This window comes from Salvelinus alpinus, chromosome 28, assembly GCF_045679555.1.
Source record: "Salvelinus alpinus chromosome 28, SLU_Salpinus.1, whole genome shotgun sequence".
NCBI lineage: Eukaryota > Metazoa > Chordata > Actinopteri > Salmoniformes > Salmonidae > Salvelinus > Salvelinus alpinus.
Window position 1 is genome coordinate 40,457,627 of NC_092113.1, and position 15,401 is coordinate 40,473,027.

General features: G+C 42.8%; 2 protein-coding genes across 3 annotated transcripts; one reads left to right on the forward strand and one right to left on the reverse strand.

Annotated features, from left to right (window-relative positions):
* LOC139556890 (uncharacterized) lies at positions 1 to 8,339 on the forward strand. Its single transcript, XM_071370984.1, has 7 exons — positions 1 to 25; positions 287 to 877; positions 5,963 to 6,064; positions 6,174 to 6,377; positions 6,496 to 6,612; positions 7,390 to 7,490; positions 7,798 to 8,339. Exons 1-5 carry the CDS (start codon positions 1 to 3, stop codon positions 6,594 to 6,596), a joined length of 1,023 nt encoding a protein of 340 aa, XP_071227085.1. The 3' UTR covers positions 6,597 to 6,612; positions 7,390 to 7,490; positions 7,798 to 8,339.
* A 3,990-nt stretch (positions 8,340 to 12,329) lies between these two features.
* On the reverse strand, positions 12,330 to 15,366 carry LOC139557871 (ecto-ADP-ribosyltransferase 5-like). 2 transcript variants are annotated; one of them, XM_071373146.1, is made up of 3 exons: positions 15,123 to 15,366; positions 14,918 to 15,000; positions 12,330 to 14,114 (listed from the first exon to the last, which is right to left on the reverse strand). In XM_071373146.1, exons 1-3 carry the CDS (start codon positions 15,148 to 15,150, stop codon positions 13,332 to 13,334), a joined length of 894 nt encoding a protein of 297 aa, XP_071229247.1. In that variant the 5' UTR covers positions 15,151 to 15,366; the 3' UTR covers positions 12,330 to 13,331. The 2 variants fall into 2 exon arrangements, with proteins under 2 accessions (XP_071229247.1, XP_071229248.1); XM_071373147.1 differs by lacking the exons at positions 14,918 to 15,000; positions 15,123 to 15,366 and adding an exon at positions 14,714 to 14,761.
* Positions 15,367 to 15,401: the final 35 nt, after the last annotated feature.

Below are 15,401 nucleotides of genomic sequence, written 5' to 3' on the forward strand. Positions count from 1 at the left end.
ATGGCCACCAATGGCCGGTCACAGAGTACAAGACATAACGTGACCTCTGTTTGAAGGCTGGGGTGTCAAAGCCTCAGTATTGCTATATGATCTATGTGCAAATTCACTGAGTCCAGTCTTTTATCTGATAAAATATATGATCACTTCAGTTATCTTGAATCATTTAAAACATATTTCCATTAGAAGCTATAGTGGGGGGAGTCATGTGGTGGCCAGTGACGTGTTGATTTGACAGTTTCCCCTTCACAGTGGATGACCGTTGAAGAAATAATGTCAATACCCTAAGTCACACAGACACAGGACGGTGCAGGGAGAAGACACAGGACAGTGCAGGGAGAAGACACAGGACAGTGCAGGGAGAAGACACAGGACATTGCAGGGAGAAGACGCAGGACGGTGCAGGGAGAAGACACAGGACAGTGCAGGGAGAAGACACAGGACGGTGCAGGGAGAAGACACAGGACAGTGCAGGGAGAAGACACAGGACATTGCAGGGAGAAGACGCAGGACGGTGCAGGGAGAAGACGCAGGACGGTGCAGGGAGAAGACACAGGACAGTGCAGGGAGAAGACGCAGGACGGTGCAGGGAGAAGACACAGGACGGTGCAGGGAGAAGACACAGGACGGTGCAGGGAGAAGACACAGGACGGTGCAGGGAGAAGACACAGCTACAGATGTACATTTGAGTTGAGGTTACAAGTAGAAGTTACTGTATTGGACCACAAGTGTGTTAAGATGTCAGAGGGAGTCTATGAAAACTCAGACGGATTTGAAGACAATGAGCCTGATGCAATGAAGAACACAGACATTGATGGCCAATTATATGGCAATGTAAGAGCCTTCAAGCTCAGTCCAAGAGATGGAGTTGTTGCTTCAGGTAAGATTGCATGAACACACACACACAAATTACACATACACACACACACACACACACACACACACACACACACACACACACACACACACACACACACACACACACACACACACACACACACACACACACACAAATGACACACAATATATTCAAAAGGTGAGAGCTTATCCTGTAGTAGTCTAGCTTTGTTTGTCCCAATCCTGGATGATACAGTAAAACATATTACCAAAGATCTTTAATAATGTGTGATTCAGTACATTTTCAGTGGTGGAAAAGACCCTCTGTAGTTGCTGCAGTGTGTCTGGGGCTGCTATGTGTTCTCCTAATACTCTTTGACAGTCAGTCTTTGTTGTCAAATTACATATAAGCACAATATCAAATGCTCATATTTGATTGATGTTCCCCCATATGGGTCCCAAAGAGGAAGGTGAAGTGAATCTTTTCTGTCATTCAACCAGCTGTCACTCAAAATCTCCTCGGCCAATCAGGTTCATTAAGCTAGATGCCCTCAATCTCACACAAATCATCAAGGAATCCACCAGGAACAACCCTAAATCCGTAAACATGAGCATCCTCATAGACATTATCCTGACCAACTCGCCCTCCAAATACACCTCTGCTGTTTTCAATCAGGATCTCAGCGATTACTACCTCATTACCTGTATCCGCTATGGGTCCGCGGTCAAACGTCCACCCCTCATCACTGTCAAACGCTCCCTGAAACACTTCTGCGAGCAGGCCTTTCTAATCGACCTGGCCCGGGTATCCTGGAAGGATATCGACCTCATCCCGTCAGTCGAGGATGCCTGGTCATTCTTTAAAAGTAATTTCCTCACCATCTTAGATAAGCATGCCACGTTCAAAAAATGCAGAAGTAAGAACAGATATAGCCCTTGGTTCACTCCAGACCTGACTGGCCTTGACCAGCACAAAAACATCCTGTGGCGGACTGCAATAGCATCGAATAGTCCCCACGATATGCAACTGTTCAGGGAAGTCAGGAACCAATACACGCAGTCAGTCAGGAAAGCAAAGGCCAGCTTTTTCAAGCAGAAATTTGCATCCCGTAGCTCTAACTCCAAAAGGTTTTGGGACACTGTAAAGTCCATGGAGAACAAGAGCACCTCCTCCCAGCTGCCCCCTGCACTGAGGTTAGGAAACACGGTCACCACTGAAAAATCCATGATAATCGAACATTTTAATAAGCATTTCTCAACGGCTGGCCATGCCTTCCTCCTGGCTACTCCAACCCCGGCCAACACCTCTGCCTCCCCCCTTCACCCAAATCCAGACAGCAGATGTTCTGAAAGAGCTGCAAAACCTGGACCCGTACAAATCAGCTGGGCTAGACAATCTGGACCCTCTCTTTCTAAAACTATCCGCCGCCATTGTTGCAACCCCTATTACCAGCCTGTTCAACCTCTCTTTCGTATCGTCCGAGATCCCTAAAGATTGGAAAGCTGCCGCGGTCATCCCCCTCTTCAAAGGGGGTGACACCCTAGACCCAAACTGTTACAGACCTATATCCATCCTGCCCTGCCTATCTAAAGTCTTCGAAAGCCAAGTTAATAAACAGATCACTGACCATTTCGAATCCCACCGTACCTTCTCCGCTGTGCAATCCGGCTTCCGAGCCGGTCACGGGTGCACCTCAGCCACGCTCAAGGTACTAAACGATATCATAACCGCCATCGATAAAAGACAGTACTGTGCAGCCGTTTTCATCGACCTGGCCAAGGCTTTCGACTCTGTCAATCACCGTAATCTTATTGGCAGACTCAATAGCCTTGGTTTTTATAATGACTGCCTCGCCTGGTTCACCAACTACTTTGTAGACAGAGTTCAGTGTGTCAAATCGGAGGGCATGTTGTCCGGACCTCTGGCAGTCTCTATGGGGGTACCACAGGGTTCAATTCTCAGGCCGACTCTTTTTTCTGTATATATCAATGATGTCGCTCTTGCTGCGGGCGATTCCCTGATCCACCTCTACACAGACGACACCATTCTGTATACTTCTGGCCCTTCCTTGGACACTGTGCTAACTAACCTCCAAACGAGCTTCAATGCCATACAACACTCCTTCCGTGGCCTCCAACTGCTCTTATACGCTAGTAACACCAAATGCATGCTTTTCAACAGTTCGCTGCACGCACCCGCCCGCCCGACTAGCATCACCACCCTGGACGGTTCCGACCTAGAATATGTGGACAACTACAAATACCTAGGTGTCTGGCTAGACTATAAACTCTCCTTCCAGACTCATATTAAACATCTCCAATCAAAAATCAAATCTAGAATCGGTTTTCTATTTCGCAACAAAGCCTCCTTCACTCAAGCCGCCAAACTTACCCTAGTAAAACTGACTATCCTACCGATCCTCGACTTCGGCAATGTCATCTACAAAATAGCTTCCAATACTCTACTCAGCAAACTGGGTGCAGTCTATCACAGTGCCATCCGTTTTGATACCAAATCACCTTATACCACCCACCACTGCGACCTGTATGCTCTAGTCGGCTGGCCCTCGCTACATATTCGTCGCCAGACCCACTGGCTCCAAGTCATCTATAAGTCTATGCTAGGTAAAGCTCTGCCTTATCTCAGTTCACTGGTCACGATAACAACACCCACCCGTAGCACACGTTCCAGCAGGTATATCTCACTGATCATCCCCAAAGCCAACACCTCCTTTGGCCGCCTTTCCTTCCAGTTCTCTGCTGCCAGTGACTGGAATGAATTGCAAAAATTGCTGAAGTTGGAGACTTTTATTTCCCTCACCAACTTTAAACATCAACTATCTGAGCAGCTAACCGATCGCTGCAGCTGTACATAGTCCATCTGTAAATAGCCCACCCAATCTACCTACCTCATCCCCATACTGTTTTTATTTTACTTACTTTTCTGCTCTTTTGCACACCAGTATCTCTACTTGCACATCATCATCTGCTCGTTTATCACTCCAGTGTTAATCTGCTAAATTGTAATTATTCGCTCCCATGGCCTATTTATTGCCTACCTCCTCATGCCTTTTGCACACACTGTATATAGACTTTCTTTTTTCTACTGTGTCATTGACTTGTTTATTGTGTTATGTGTAACTCTGTGTTGTTGTCTGTGTCACACTGCTTTGCTTTATCTTGGCCAGGTCGCAGGTGCAAATGAGAACTTGTTCTCAACTAGCCTACCTCGTTAAATAAAGGTGAAATAAAAAAATAAAATAAAAATTAAGAGAGAGGGAGGCAGGTCTTCTAGCGGTTAAGATTGTTTGGCTAGTAACCGAAAGGTTGATGCATCAAAATCCCGAGACGACTACGTGAAAAATCTGTCAATGTGCCCTTGAGCAAGGCACTTAACCCTCATTGCTCCTGTAAGTCACTCTGGATAAGAGCGTCTGCTAAATGACTAAAAGGTAAATGTAGAGGAGAGACCCGGTGGTTACTGTTGTCATCTCATCCTCGCTGGTTAAGACTACCCACCCTCAATATCCACTTGTAGTGTCACATCTATTGTCTGGACATTATAATGACCCATGTTTGTAGTCCTGGACCTCCTGAACATGTTGATGTATATTTGGGAGTAAACAGAGGGTCCAAATCAGCAGAAAGGTGAAAGGAAAGGGGAGTTCTGGAAACTCCCTGAATTATCTTGGGGCTGTTAAATGATATTTAATATGTTAACAACTGGTCTTTGTTCCCCACTTCCCCTCTATGATCTATATCTTCCTGGTATGACAGTGTCCTGTCCATCATCACAAATAGCAAGTCCCATTCCCTGGACAGGAGGACTGTGTTGAGATATACTCTGGACAAGATGACCATGTAGAGGCATGGAATGATTTATAATGTGCCACAGAAAATGGTTTAACAATATACACTATAACAATCTCTCACACGCACACCTGCAAATCAAATCAAAGTGTATTTGTCAGTGAAATGCTTACTTACAGGCTCTAACCAACAGTGCAAAAAAGGTATTAGGTGAACAATAGGTAAGTAAAGAAATAAAAACAACAGTAAAAAGACAGTGAAAAATAACAGTAGCGAGGCTATATACAGTAGAGAGGCTATTACAGTAGTGAGGCTATATACAGGCACCAGTTAGGCGGGCTGATTGAGGTAGTATGTACATCTAAATATGGTTAGAGTGACTATGCACATATGATAAACAGAGAGTAGCAGTAGCGTAAAAGAGGGGTTGGTGGGTGGTGGGTGGCGGGTGGCGGGACACATTGCAGATAGCCCGGTTAACCAATGTGCGGGGGGCACAGGTTGGTCGTACCAATTGAGGTGGTATGTACATGAATATATAGTTAAAGTGACTATTCATATATGATAAATAGAGAGTAGCAGCAGCGTAAAAAGAGGGGTTAGGGGGGGGACACAATGCAAATAGTCCGGGTAGCCATTTGATTACCTGTTCAGGAGTCTTATGGCTTGGGGGTAAAAACTGTTGAGAAGCCTTTTTGTCCTAGACTTGGCACTCCGGTACCGCTTGCCATGCGGTAGCAGAAAGAACAGTCTATGACTGCACACAACTACACACACAATTACACACTCAAGTATGCAAACTTGTTCTATTTTTTGTATTAGAACAGCCACAACTACCCGTGTCATTTTTGTTGATACTTCCCTTGAGATAATGCCTACATCAGTCACACAGACAGAGACACACAGATGACTCAGAGGCAGAGATATCACTAGAAGCAGAGACGTAACGTATAGAGGGTTTGCAGTTGACCTACGATGCCTTCTGGCGGCCATGTTGGAAGACAACCACATTAATTCTAGAAGCAGAGACTTAACGTCTAGTAGACCTACATAGAAAGAAAGACCCAGGCATTGTTAAAGATGTCAAAGGTCATCTATGCTGAGCCAGATATGAACAAGAAGGTCACGTTTGACAGAGGTGAGACGGAGGTGAGGATTGTGGATATCTACGTCAGTGCAGACACCCTGAGAGACGGTGAGACCAGCACCAAGAGAGAAGAGACAGCAGACACTGCTCCTAATAATGGACCAGGAGACCAGCACTCAGGTAACACACACACACACACAAAACATAACAGTATATTGTATGTGTCCACAGAGCCTGATAGATCAGTGAAGAGACCCTTCCTAGTTGCTGCAGCGTGTCTGGGGCTGCTGTATGTTCTCCTACTGGCTGGGATCATAGGCCTGTCTGTCTACTGTGAGTTTGTGTCCAAGTTCATTGCTTATCACCTAATTGTAAGAAGTGTAGGTTACTAAGCCTATTTAACTGGTGTTTTAGCTGGTAACTATATGTTTATACTTTGTAGATAACAGAGCCATCAACGATTCTGAGGATAAAAGGAACAACTTGTCACAGAGTTGTTCCCTTTATAAGACCAACACAACTGCAGAGAGAGACCAGTTACAGACCAGATACAACAACCTGACTAAAGAGAAAGACCAGCTACAGACCAGATACAACAACCTGACTAAAGAGAAAGGCCATATTCAGGCAAAGCTTTTTGTGATAGGTGAGATATAACTGTGATAAATTAGAAGTAAAATCAACAGTCGTTATATATCAATGGCTTTATGAGTATAAAGATACTGGCTAAGTTTCTCAACATGTTCAACTTTACTCTTCAACAGAGCAGCATTTTCAGGAGGGGTGGAGATACTTTGACTCCAGTTTGTACTTCCTGTCTACTGAGAAGAAAACCTGGGAGGAGAGCAGACCTGGTGATCATTAACAGCAAAGAGGAACAGGTGAGTGAGTGAGTGAGTGAGTGAGTGAGTGAGTGAGTGAGTGAGTGAGTGAGTGAGTGAGTGAGTGAGTGAGTGAGTGAGTGAGAGAGAGAGAGAGAGAGAGAGAGAGAGAGAGAGAGAGAGAGAGAGAGAGAGAGAGAGAGAGAGAGAGAGAGAGAGAGAGAGAGAGAGAGAGAGAGAGAGAGAGAGAGAGAGAGAGAGAGAGAGAGAGAGAGAGAGAGAGAGAGAGAGAGAGAGAGAGAGAGAGAGAGAGAGAGAGAGAGAGACTGTAAATACAACCCATATTTATGTTTATTTATTTTAACTTGTGTGCTTTAACCATTTGTACATTGTTACAACACTGCATATATATAATATGACATTTGTAATGTCTTTATTGTTTTGAAACTTCTGTATGTGTAATGTTTACTGTTCATTTTTATTGTTTATTTGACTTTTGTATATTACCTACCTCACTTGCTTTGGCAATGTTAACACATGTTTCCCATGCCAATAAAGCCCCTTGAATTGAATTGAATTGAATTGAATTGAGAGAGAGAGAGAGAGAGAGAGAGAGAGAGAGAGAGAGAGAGAGAGAGAGAGAGAGAGAGAGAGAGAGAGAGAGAGAGAGAGAGAGAGAGAGAGAGAGAGAGAGAGAGAGAGAGAGAGAGAGAGAGAGAGAGAGAGAGAGAGAGAGAGAGAGAGAGAGAGAGAATACTTTTCATCAGTATACTAATATGTGTGCAGTTTTTTATAAATATATTAAAAGTTACAGTATTTCATCTTTCTCAACAACAGACATTTGTCTTCAACCTCCACCTGAGAGCCTGGATTGGTCTGACTGACTCTGTTACTGAGGCGACCTGGAAGTGGGTGGACGGCACCCCCCTGACCACAGGGTGAGAGATTTGAACATTTTACCTTGTGATACGGAGATAAAAAAAACAACAAAGATATTTTGCTTCCAATCATGTTCATAAAAAGGTATGTTTCTACTCATGAATGTCATTTATGAGAACTATAGATATATTATAGAAACCAGGTAATATTTACATATGAAAAGTTAATGGAAATGTGTTGATGGCCCATTCTTGATAATGGTATGATGATCTTACAAAGTGTGTCTGTAAAACTGTAAAAACACAGGATGATGTCTATGATTTTTGTACCACAGTGTCTGACTGTCTGGATCTCTGTGTTGTTTAGGTACTGGGGGTCAGGACAGCCTGATGATAATGGGCAAGAAGACTGTGGTGAGATATACTATGGAAAAGATGACCCTGTAAAGACATGGAATGATGACAATTGTCACAAAAAGCATGACTGGATATGTGAGATAGTAGTGTAACAATAACCCACAGTAACAAACATTCTCTCTGTCTCTCTCTGTCTCTCTCTTTGTCTCTGTGTGCCTCTGTCTCTCTGTGTGTCTCTGTCTCTCTGTGTCTCTCTCTGTGTATCTCTGTGTGTCTCTGTGTGTTTCTCTCTCTCTCAATTCAATTCAATTCAAGGGGCTTTATTTGCATGGGAAACATATGTTAACATTGCCAAAGCAAGTGAAGTAGATAATATGCAAAGGTGAAATAAACTATAAAAATGAACAGTAAACATTACACTCACAGAAGTTCCAAAATAATAAAGACATTTCAAATGGCATCATATGTATATATACAGTGTTGTAACGATGTGCAAATGGTTAAAGTACAAAAGGGAAAATAAATAAACATAAATATGGGTTGTATTTACAATGGTGTTTGTTCTTCACTAGTTGCACTTGTCTTGTAGCAACAGGTCACAAATCTTGCTGCTGTGATGGAACATTGTTGTATTTCACCAAGTAGATATGGCAGTTTATCAAAACCAGGTTTGTTTTCAAAGTCTTTGTGGATCTGTGTAATCTGGGGGAAATATGTGTCTCTAATATGGTCGTACATTTGGCAGGAGGATAGGAAGTGCAGCTCAGTTTCCACCTCATTTTGTGGGCAGTGTGAACATAGCCTGTCTTCTCTTGAGAGCCAGGTCTGCCTACGGTGGCCTTTCTCAATAGCAAGGCTATGCTCACTGAGTCTGTACATAGTCAAAGCTTTCCTTTAGTTGCTAAATGACTTAAATGTAAATGTAGTTTATGTCAGTCACAGTGATCAGGTATTCTGCCATTGTGTACTCTTTGTTTGGATGGGGTGTCTATTGATTTGTTGCTCCTTTGCGAAGTGTTAGGGCTGCGTTTGAGAGCGATGTCCTTTAGGGTCCGGGCGAAGGTGGTTACTGCTGCCTTGTAGAGGTGGACCTGGTCATAGAGGCTGTTCAAGTCCAGAGTGGAGTGGTGGGCCAGGAAAACATTTGGTTTTGAGGCACAGTCACGGGAAATACTTGCGTTTACCCGCTGTATGGTAGCCAGGGTGGAAGTCTTTTCGTGGTAGCAGGGTGGAGATAACCACTTGTGCGTTGGGGAAAGTAGATTACGTTTTTTCAATTACTACCTTCAGTGCTGTGGCCACCCTTTCCTGCTGTGTTCCCAGGTCGTTTGTGCCTGTGTGTATTATTATGTGGCTGGGTGAACCTAGTTGGTCCTTAGACAGAAGGTCAAGGGCACGATGGGTTTGTGGACACCAGAGTTTAGACACTCTGTGTTTGTCAAAAAGTTTGTTTCTTGTATCTATTTCATGTTTGAGTCCATGAGGAGTACAATCTGTGTCTTGTGTAAGTTCTCAGTGGGTGTGGGGGGGGGGGGGTTGTCAGGAGGGCTATCAGGGTGGCTGGCAGGGGGGTGCTCAGAGGGGGTGAGATCCCCTGGGCTTGGGGTTCTTCGTTTGTCTGTCCCTCTGTGTTGTTGATGTGGTCTGGGTCTGGGATGTTCTTCTGTGGTGTCGAGACTTTTGTCGGGAGCCGAGGTGGGCTGTTCTGCTGGCTTCTCTGCGGGGTTGGCCACCTCTCTAGTAGGTTGTTCTCTGTCACATGTCATCCCCCTCACCCTCTCCTCCAGCAGTCTGATCCTCTCCTCTAGTGCTCTGTTCTGCTCCTGCTCTTTCTCCTGTTGAAGTTGTCTCACCACAGTCCAAAGTGCAGATATGTCTCTCTCCACCTCCAGCTCTCTGGGTCTAGTTAGTGTTGTTATTGTGCTGTATTGTTGTCTGGGCCTGTGCTGACTGGAGTGTAATCACCTGCTGTTTCAGCTCCACCTGCCTTTCCTCCAGTTGGGTGAATTTATCCTTCATTTCAATGAGGGAGTAGTACTCTGTGCTGGGAGGTTGACCTTGCGCTTGGGGTTGCCCATCTGAGGGGTTATATAATGAAGAGGTCTGGTCCGACCCGCTTGCGGTGGGGGTATCTTTCTCAAGGGAGAGCTTCTCCTGCTGAGCTAATTCTCTGAAACAGTTTGAGGTTGCCCTGTACCAATACTGTTCCAGACCTATAGAGATTTATAGCTGACTCAGAGTCCTCTTTGTCTAGTATCCTGAGTTTCCACCCATCGTTAACAGAGGGGTAGTGTGTTAATGTAGCACTGTGCCATGCCAGGGGATGGTTTGTGTGGAAGATTAAGTTGCTTATCTACCCATTTTTATAACAGTCAGCAAAAAGTGTATCTTGATTTTTCATAATGAGGTTCATGTTGTACTCTTCTCTTGCCTTATATTTTTTTACATACAGAGGGTACTGCATTTTAATTACCTCTGAACAGTGGGAGGCAGCTTCAAAGCCCTCTGCATTTGGTTGGGGTCACCTGTTTGATTCTCCTGCCAGTGTTGGGCTAAAGGGCTTTGACACCTCTCACTTGACACGTCAGTGCTAATTGAAGTTATCTCTCTCTCTCTCTGTCTCTCTCCTCTCTCATGTTGATGGTTGGATACAGTGCTGAATGGTTAAGTGATGATTCCACCTAGTGGTTAAAGTGAGATAGGAAGTCACCATAGAGGTGAAATAGGGGTATTACAGACTTGCCAATGGGCTCTTTCTCAATTCATCCTTCCTTGATTCTTCCTCGCATCCTTCCTCCTTGCTTCCTTCTCAAAACCTCATTGGATAATATGGTCCAAGGGGAGTGACCTTGGACTTTCTCCTCTAATAGTGTTGAGAAGGAGGAGAGGAGACAGGAGGAGAGGAATCTAGGAAAGACTAATTGAGAAAGAGCCTTAGTGTCAGAGAGAGACATAGAGGAGGAAGAAGAAAATCAAGAAATATAATAACAAAGGAGAGTATGTAGACATGCAATCTGTAAAATGCTTGTATTGATAGTTTTTATGAGAATGTAAATCGCTCTGGATGAGGGCTTCTGCTAAATGACATAAATGTACATTTCATAGGCTTATGCTTGTTTTTTTAAATTTTATGTCAAATTCATAATATTAGCATAAATGGCTTTTATCATAAGAACAAAGTAAACTATTAAAGGAACAATGTCCTTTAACCAGCTGCCTGATTTAAATGTGATTGGACTGTTAAAGGAGTGTAATCTGCAGTTGGATGCACACAGAGTGCAGAACAGTACTGAGAGGGCACGCATGAAGTTCCCCTTTTAAAACCTCTGAGAATTATGCAAACAGAGATTAATAGGTCATAGTAGGGCCTCCCGATAGAGTGGTTATAATAGTTTATAATGGAGGAAACCATCGTGTTTCTTTAGAGAGTCTCAGCTTCCAATAGAGTGGTTATAATAGTTTATAATGGAGGAAACCATTGTGTTCTTTAGAGTCTCAGCTTCCAATAGAGTGGTTATAATAGTTGATAGTTGTTTTTTGTGAGAAGACCGATTTTTGGGACGTCTCTCATGGTCTGACAAACACCGCTCTAACTCTGCCACCTTTCACAGGAGATGTGGAAGTGCGAAATCGGCGAATGAGATGGATTGAGACGCAGCCCATTCAAAAGACCACATATCTCTAGTTTAAACAGACAGATTTTGATGGGGATTTCTTAATTATGTTAATTAGATTTCGGGCGGGGCATGACCATTGTTGTCCAAGGGTTAGGGAATAAAGGGACAACATTCTCGCAGGTCTACTAGCTTCCTGCTTGAATGTGATTGGATCGTTAAAACAGTGTGACCTGCAGTTGGACACACACAGAGGGAAGAACAGCACTGAGAAGACACGCACGCATGAAAGCTCACACACACACACACACACACACACACACACACACACACACACACACACACACACACACACACACACACACACACACACAGTTCCCCTTTTAAACTTATGAGAAAGATGCAAGAATTGATTTCCCACACACACTTCTGAATAACCCTTCACACTGATGTCACACACTTCTGAATAACCCTTCACACTGATGTCACACACTTCTGAATAACCCTTCACACTGATGTCACACACTTCTGAATAACCCTTCACACTGATGTCACACACTTCTGAATAACCCTTCACACTGATGTCACACACTTCTGAATAACCCTTCACACTGATGTCACACACTTCTGAATAACCCTTCACACTGAGGTCACACACTTCTGAATATGTCCTCACACAGACAGCATAGAATGATAAAAGACCCCTGTATGTCATAAGGCCATTGGTGAAGTATGTGATGAAATAGGTGGCTGCTCACAGAGTACAAGCCATAACGTGACGTCTGTTTAAAGGCTGGGGGTGTCAAATCCTCAGTAATGCCATATGATTCATGTGCAAATTCACTGAGTCCAATCTTTTATCTACAAAAATATATGATTACTTCAAATATATCTTGAATCAAATCAAATCAATACCGAATACAACAGGTAGACCTTATAATGAAATGTTTACTTACCAGCCTTTAACAAACAATGCAGTTTTAACAAAATACCGAAAATAAAAAAAGTAAGAGATAAGAGAAACAAATAATTAAAGATCAGCCGTAAATAACAATAGCGGTGCTATATGTGACTATGCATAGATAATAACAGAGAGTAGCAGCAGCGTAGAAAGGGGGGGGGGGGGGGCAATGCAAACAGGGTAGCCATTTGATTAGCTGTTCAGGAGTTTTCTGGCCTGGGGGTAGAAGCTGTATAGAAGCCTCTTGGACCTAGACTTGTAAGTCGCTCTGGATAAGAGCGTCTGCTAAATGACTTAAATGTAAATGTAGACTTGGCGCTCCCGTCCTGCTTGCCGTGCGGTAGTAGATAGAACAATCTATGACTAGAGTGGCTGGAGTCTTTGACAATTCTATGGACCTTCCTCTGACACCGCCTGGTATAGAGGTCCTGGATGGCAGGAAGCTTGACCCCGGTGATGTACTGGGCCGTACGCACTACCCTCTGTAGAACCTTGCGGTCACAGTCCGAGCAGTTGTCGTACCAGGTAGTGATGCAACCGGTCAGGATGACAACGTTGTGATCAAAATATACTTTGGTTCTATGATAGCTAGTAGTGCTGAGTGATTAGTGCCTTTTGAGTTTGATTCAGTTTCAGTTCGATTAGTAAAAAATAATCACAGATTTCAGTTTTGGTTATTTTTTTTAACATTAAATATACTGTGCATCATGTGGCTTGAATTCTGTAACAACACAGAATAAAACAATGAATAAATATCCCATGATGGTAGTTACTGCCCATTACTGCTTATCACTTATTAACTATCCTTTATTCACATTACTTGAATTAAATATTTTAGTTGTTGTGTATATTACATTTCTTTAATACAATATTTTAGTTGTTGTGTATATTACATTTCCTTGATTTGATGACTATATTCTTTCATTCTAAATAATCCTCTCTACAGAGCTGCTATCTGTGCAGTCTGATTCAGTGTTGTAAATATATGAACACTATTGTGACTGTCAACACAGTCAATAGCTTTATGTAGCAGTAGCCTGTATCTATTGCTTTACAATTCAGGTCACTCTTCCATTTCCCAGTGCTCTTTAGAGTGTAGACGACTTTACACCACAGGTTACTGACTGCTGCCTTTGTCTGGACGTTGGTCACTTTGAATACCTCATAGGGAGGAATCAAAACGTCCCCCTCGTTTGCATAGGCAGAGTAATATGTCAGGTTAACACCAAAACATGTGTTGATCTCAAAGCAGGATGTGTCTCCAAAATCGTATAAGGTCTTACGTAAAGAACTTGAGACAAAATAACCAAAGCGCATTTCTTCGTTGTCAACATCCTGATCAAAAGTTACGTTTGTTCTAAAGTAGGTGGTCCTACATGTTGTTTGACTTTGTTTGAGAATCTTAATGGCATCAGTTAGATAGAAGTGCAGGGAATGGTACTGGAATGACGTTCCATACCCATGTCTGCCTCGTCTAACTGCTTCGTTGAAGTCTAGGTAGATGGATTCAGAGGGAGGTTGGGGTTTGTTATTTGTGAACAAATACATAGCGATGGAATGCACTTTTTGCAGACCATCTTTTGGAATGGATGCATGTTTCTCTGCTATGTCCCAGGCTCTTCTGAAGTTAGTGGTGGTGTTTTTCTCATGTGGGAGGTAGTAGCCATCCACCCTCTTAAAGGCTTCGTCTCTGCAGCCATCGTATTTGTCGTCAACAGAATCAGGTGTCATGTCCAGTGGGAAAATCTGCTTCTGTAACAGTAACATTCTTTAGTGACATTCTCTTTATACAGACCTAACAGGTACCTGCTTGGATGATGAATTGTTTACCAATCCCTTATTGGCCGCAGATTCCTGTTTGTGAGGCCAAATATGATGAAAACAATAATAAGTCAATGTGCAAAATGAAAGTACAAAATGATAGCACCGCCCAAGTCCTGAAGCAGGATGCCAAAGATATGATTCACAATAGTTTTTTCTGCATAGCTCAGGGCGTAGTCAAAACAACATGAAGCCTATTCACAGGCGTTGCCCAAAACATTTAAGGATTCTCTTTTCTTGTCAGAAAAAAACAGTCGTGGAACACTATTTTATTTCTTATGTCTCTGTAAAATGAGTACTTGTTCAACTTAAAATAATAAATGAACCCTGCTGGTGTTAAATGTAAAGTTCTATGAACGTGTAACAAATATGTTACAATGTAACTATATTTTATTTGCTTTTCATTTACTCAACTTGATTTCCTGATTTGACAATTTCTTATAATAAAGGGTAAATAAACTAAACTAGGTCAATTAAATATTAAGTGTGAGGTTACATGTTTCACCAGTCCATGTTTCTTAATAAGGTACCTGTTTCACCAGTCCATGTTTCTTAATAAGGTACCTGTTTCACCAGTCCATGTTTCTTAATAAGGTACCTGTTTCACCAGTCCATGTTTCTTAATAAGGTACCTGTTTCACCAGTCCATGTTTCTTAATAAGGTACCTGTTTCACCAGTCCATGTTTCTTAATAAGGTACCTGTTTCACCAGTCCATGTTTCTTAATAAGGTACATGTTTCACCAGTCCAAAGTGAAGACAGAGAATCAACATCAAGACACAGATTGTGTTTGTCTTCTTCTCAGTGCTCCTCACGTCTAAAGATGAGAACAAAACCAGTGAAAGGATGAGAAACATTTCCATTGTGCCTCTACATACAAATAAGTCACAGCTACATACAAAACTGTTGTCATTGTAAAACATTATTAAAAAATCTCACCATCAATTAAGAGATGTCCACCACCCATGTTGCAGTAGTTGTTGACCTTAAATCTACAGCGTCTTCAAAGTCTAGTTTCCATTGATAAAGACTGACGGATTGCTGTCGTTCAGAACGTCAACACAATGGACACACCTAAACACGTATGCACATACAAGTGGATGTTAACAGTTGTCCCTGTGGGTGACTGTGTCCTAACAGAGGCTTTGAGAAAGAGGATACATTGACACACCATCACACAATGACACAATCACAGATTTTCTACAGATTCTTCTAAGT

Coding starts and splice junctions, on each gene's coding strand:
- LOC139556890 (XM_071370984.1), top strand. CDS start 1: ATGGCCACCAATGGCCGGTCACAGA. Junction 878..5,962: donor AGATGGAGTTGTTGCTTCAG/GTAAGATTGCAT, acceptor ATGTGTCCACAG/AGCCTGATAGATCAGTGAAG. Junction 6,065..6,173: donor CATAGGCCTGTCTGTCTACT/GTGAGTTTGTGT, acceptor TATACTTTGTAG/ATAACAGAGCCATCAACGAT.
- LOC139557871 (XM_071373146.1), bottom strand. CDS start 15,150: ATGGGTGGTGGACATCTCTTAATTGATG. Junction 15,001..15,122: donor TGGACATCTCTTAATTGATG/GTGAGATTTTTT, acceptor TCTCATCTTTAG/ACGTGAGGAGCACTGAGAAG. Junction 14,115..14,917: donor ACTTTGGACTGGTGAAACAT/GTACCTTATTAA, acceptor TTACTGTTACAG/AAGCAGATTTTCCCACTGGA.